Genomic DNA, 4,032 nt, shown 5'->3' with positions numbered 1-4,032 from the left:
GCCTGGCAACCGGTGGCAGAAAGAAAATGGAGATGCAGTCATAAAAAGAGAGGGAGAACTAAAAGGGACACACACACACACACACACACGTTGGAAAACACTAAACAGCAGCAGGGAGACGTAACCTTCACTCACTGGAGTCGTCCGAATCGTACCCCTCCACGTCGGGCTCCTCGTCCCTCCTGCCGGCCTGCGAGGAGGCGGAGGCACAGGCTCGCTCCGGTTTATCTCATTGGTGCGGTCACTTTCGGCGGTGGAGGAGGCGGCCGAGGTTGAGGTTGAGGTGGAGAGGGCAGGGCTGGGGGCCCGGCGTGGCCCGCCGGCTGGGGCGCTGCTGGGGGGAGGCCCCGCGGGTACCGGGGGAAGTAGTCTGAGATCTGCTTGATGGGCTGGATGGGGCCAGGGCACACGTCAATGGCCATGTGCTCCTGGATGCTGATGGTGGGTTTCTCGCCTTTGCGTTGTGTCATGCATGCGGTCCAGCCTGGAGCCTACTCCACAAAACCCCCCCCCCCCCCAAAAAAAACTGAGAAGAAAAAGAGCCGGCCCCCTCCACCCCCCCCCACACACCCCCACCCCCACCCACCGACCCTTCTTCGTCTGCAGCTCCACCCGTCTTCCTGTTGCTCCTGCGGGGTCGACCTGGGCGCACAGGTCCAGGTGATCCGTCTGCTGCTGCTGCTGCTGCTGCGTCTTCCACTGGCGTCCTCAGACCCGGACCATGCTGCCTGACAGCCTCACACGCTACTACCTACCCGCCCGCTCGCTGCTCGGTGCCCCCCCCCCCCCCCCCACACTGCACCGCCTCTCTGAGAGAGAGAGAGAGAGGGATTAGAGAGGAGGGAGGGATCAGCTGATGTCACTGCCTAGCAACCGAGCGGTAAACAGGAACACGTCGGTCCATAGGTGCTTAATTATGATATTAACCCCATCCATCTGTCGTGGGGGGCAGTAACTGTGTGTGCGTTGTGTTTACCTCTGGTGAATGAGTTGTGATTCTGTTGTTTGGGGGGGTGGGGGGGGGGGGGTCATCACTTTGCAACCAATTGCAACCAAAGCAGAGACACATCTTTGAGGGGGGGGGGGGGGGCAAATGGCCAATCCCCCCCCCCCCCCCCCCCCGCCGCCTGCACCCTTCACACCCTGGATTCTTCTCCCCCCCCCTGAGTACACTTCATTCATCCTTTTCTTCGTGCACAGAGGTCCGTTTTCCGCCACGCGCGTTCACGCGCCCTGACGTCATCGCACGTGTCCTAATTGCTCTTCGTCTGTTTCGACACTTTGCGGTTAACCCCCCCCCCCCCCCACACACACACACACACACACACACCCCATCAGAGCGGGTCGACGACATGGAGCCCGCTGCAGTTAACCGCGTGACACGATGCGCGTGCGTGTGAGACCTTTTATGCAAACGAGTTTCCCCAAATCCAGCGGAACGACTTCAGACCTGAAATCTGCCATTTGGTGCCAGAAGACGCTCGGCCTTCAGGATGGAATTCATTTGTATTCACAGTATGACCCTCCCTCCCCCACCTCCCCCTTTCCTCCCCCCACACCGGCAAGTGCGCAACACTTGTTACTCACATTGCATAACAAAGAGGCTCCCGGTATCTCGGGGGAGTCTCTCCCTGCAGACCCGGAGCTTTACACCCCCCCGCAGCGCCCCTGCTGTCAGCAACGAGTCACGGGGGGGGGGGGGGTTCTGTTGCAGGTGGTTTTTATTCTTTCACAGCGGGGGGGGGGCGCTGAGCAGGTCCAGTCATTAAGGGCCGCAGAGGTCGATCAACATCCAATCAGCCTCTCAAATCCAAAGATGACCTTTTTAATCCAAACTGCAAGTTAAATATTGTTTGTGCTTTTGTTTATCAGATTTAGTATTTTAGAGGGGAAAAAAAGAATAAAAAAGATAATTCTTAATGATAACATCGTATCTTGATTGTTAGATTATGACATTAACAAGTTACAGCAATAAATAAGTTAATGGTTGATACATCTTTATAAAAGCATTGAAAGAATAAATATAATAAACTAATATCATTGCTAAACCTTTACTAACCTTTCTTTGTTGCTTAATTAGGATCAATACACATTTTATTACGCGCCTATTAACTGTTAACGGAAACAATTTGTCATTAAGGTAATAATTCCTTTATCGTAGTTTTTTAATTATCATTTGGGGGCTTTTGGAGTTTTATTGACATCAATGAGGACTGACAAGGGCCTCACGAGCGCCTCATTATTGTCAAAACTATGGGATTTTACAAATCCTGTTTACTCTCGACTGATAATCGATCCGATGCGTCCCGAGTGCTGGACGGGGTTTGGACGTGTGCATTGATCCCTGATGAGGAGGACGGCGGCCCACGCGTTAGCTCGTTAGCTACAGCTGAAAAAATGTATGTTTCTCAAATATATTGGGCATATCTGTTGGAACATTCGTGAGAAAACTACAGACCCAACCAGCCAATATATCTTTTCAATTGGACTCAAAAGAAGCAGTTTAGTCCGTAGTTGGTCGCTACGTGAAAAGCACCCTAATTGATGCCTGCAGGGCATCGGAACCGTGAATGTGAATGGATGAAACCTCCAAGACGGCCGAACGCGGGCCAGTGGTTCATACGACGGCTCTTCCATGCCGAGGCTCCTCAGCGGGCTGATGGGGGTGAGGGACCGTGTGGTGGTCCCAACATGAGGGACCACCCACACGGCCCCTCATGTTGGGACCATGTTCGTTCCCAGGAACCTGAAACCGTTTTGGGTTACACTCAGAGAATCACTCATATGAATAATGACCCGGCAGACTCTTTATTCCCAACATACGCGGTCCAAGCCTCGACACACTGAGCTGCTCTTTCGTTTCCTTCCCAGGCGACATCGTAGATCATTAGGGTAGAAGAGAAGTGGCGCGGCGGCGTTTAGCCAACAGGCCGCTGTGTTCACAATCACTCTTTTGTTTACGCCGTTGATTCAGCTGCTGCATAAAAACTAATCAACAATCTCCTCCAAATAGCACGGCAGCTCGGGAGAAACCCGATCAACGATGTCTAACGAGCGCTCTGAGGAGCCCCCCACCCCCCAACCCCCCCATCACCCAGGCATTCTGTTTAAACGAGGGAGTTGAGGGCAGGAGTGACCTTTACCTTCCTAATGGCCCTTAGTGACACCTCCGCACACCTCACGCTCCCCTTTGTTCCATCGAGGGCTCCGAGGTGGACCGCCGGTCATTAGACGGGTGGGCGGGAACCGGCTGCACCCACGGGTGTCACGGCCAGGAGGGCGCGAGGGGGACTGTGTCCGAATGGAGGCCCCTCACAGGGAACCACATCACCACCACGTCCAAGGGGCTCGATGCTGGACGTCTTTGAGGGACAAGCTGTGTCCTGCTGGTTGGTTGAGGTGTGTCAGCTGACGCTGCCCTCTAGTGGGCACAAGCCAACGTTACATTCAGATACAGATACATTCATCTGGAAGTTTACTCCGTAGTATTTACAGTGTACACCTGGAAATCTAATGTGACTAATGATCAGGAGGAAAAGCAGGTGTGACTGTTTCCCTCGATCATAAGATCGAGAGTTAAGGATGATTGATTACCCCCTTTCTTTTCGATTTAGGATCTTTGCAGCTTTCTGACGGCTATTCTCTCTTTTTCTGACTCATCATGCTTCTATTTGCGGTTATTTGCTAGCTGTGCATCTCGTTATCCAGCCGTGCCCACAACAGATGATCTGATAGCGCTTGTCCTGAAGTAGCTTAAGCCCCTTTGTTGTCCAAACAGCTCGTGCATGGGGGACATTGTTACACGCGTTTCTCCTGTAAACATGCATTTCCTCAGACATCTGTGGCTGAAATCGTCTGCTTGGAGGAAAGCTGTCGGTCGCCTGTAACAAACGAAGCCTCTCGGCGTTCTAGTTCTGCGGCTCCTACACGAACAGCTGGAGCCCAGGACGCCCGGCGTCTTGTGATTTCCATGACATTTCACTCCCGGTATCAGATTGAACTAATTAAAGAGAAAGAGGCTCACGGACAGAG

At 53.2% G+C, this 4,032-nt stretch overlaps 1 protein-coding gene across 1 annotated transcript in view; it reads right to left on the bottom strand.

The window, feature by feature from the left end:
* The window catches only part of doc2b (double C2-like domains, beta), a 51,795-nt gene extending 51,265 nt beyond the window's left edge, over window positions 1-530 (bottom strand). The window contains 3 exon segments of the mRNA XM_078106957.1: window positions 136-231; window positions 234-299; window positions 302-530. Of these exon segments, the coding sequence (XP_077963083.1) occupies window positions 136-231; window positions 234-299; window positions 302-470 (331 nt within the window). The 5' untranslated portion in view covers window positions 471-530.
* Window positions 531-4,032: the final 3,502 nt, after the last annotated feature.

Source organism: Gasterosteus aculeatus, chromosome 7, assembly GCF_964276395.1.
Source record: "Gasterosteus aculeatus chromosome 7, fGasAcu3.hap1.1, whole genome shotgun sequence".
Taxonomy (NCBI): Eukaryota; Metazoa; Chordata; class Actinopteri; order Perciformes; family Gasterosteidae; genus Gasterosteus; species Gasterosteus aculeatus.
Note: the sequence above shows the minus strand (reverse complement) of the source record. Positions and strands in the feature narration are given on the sequence as shown.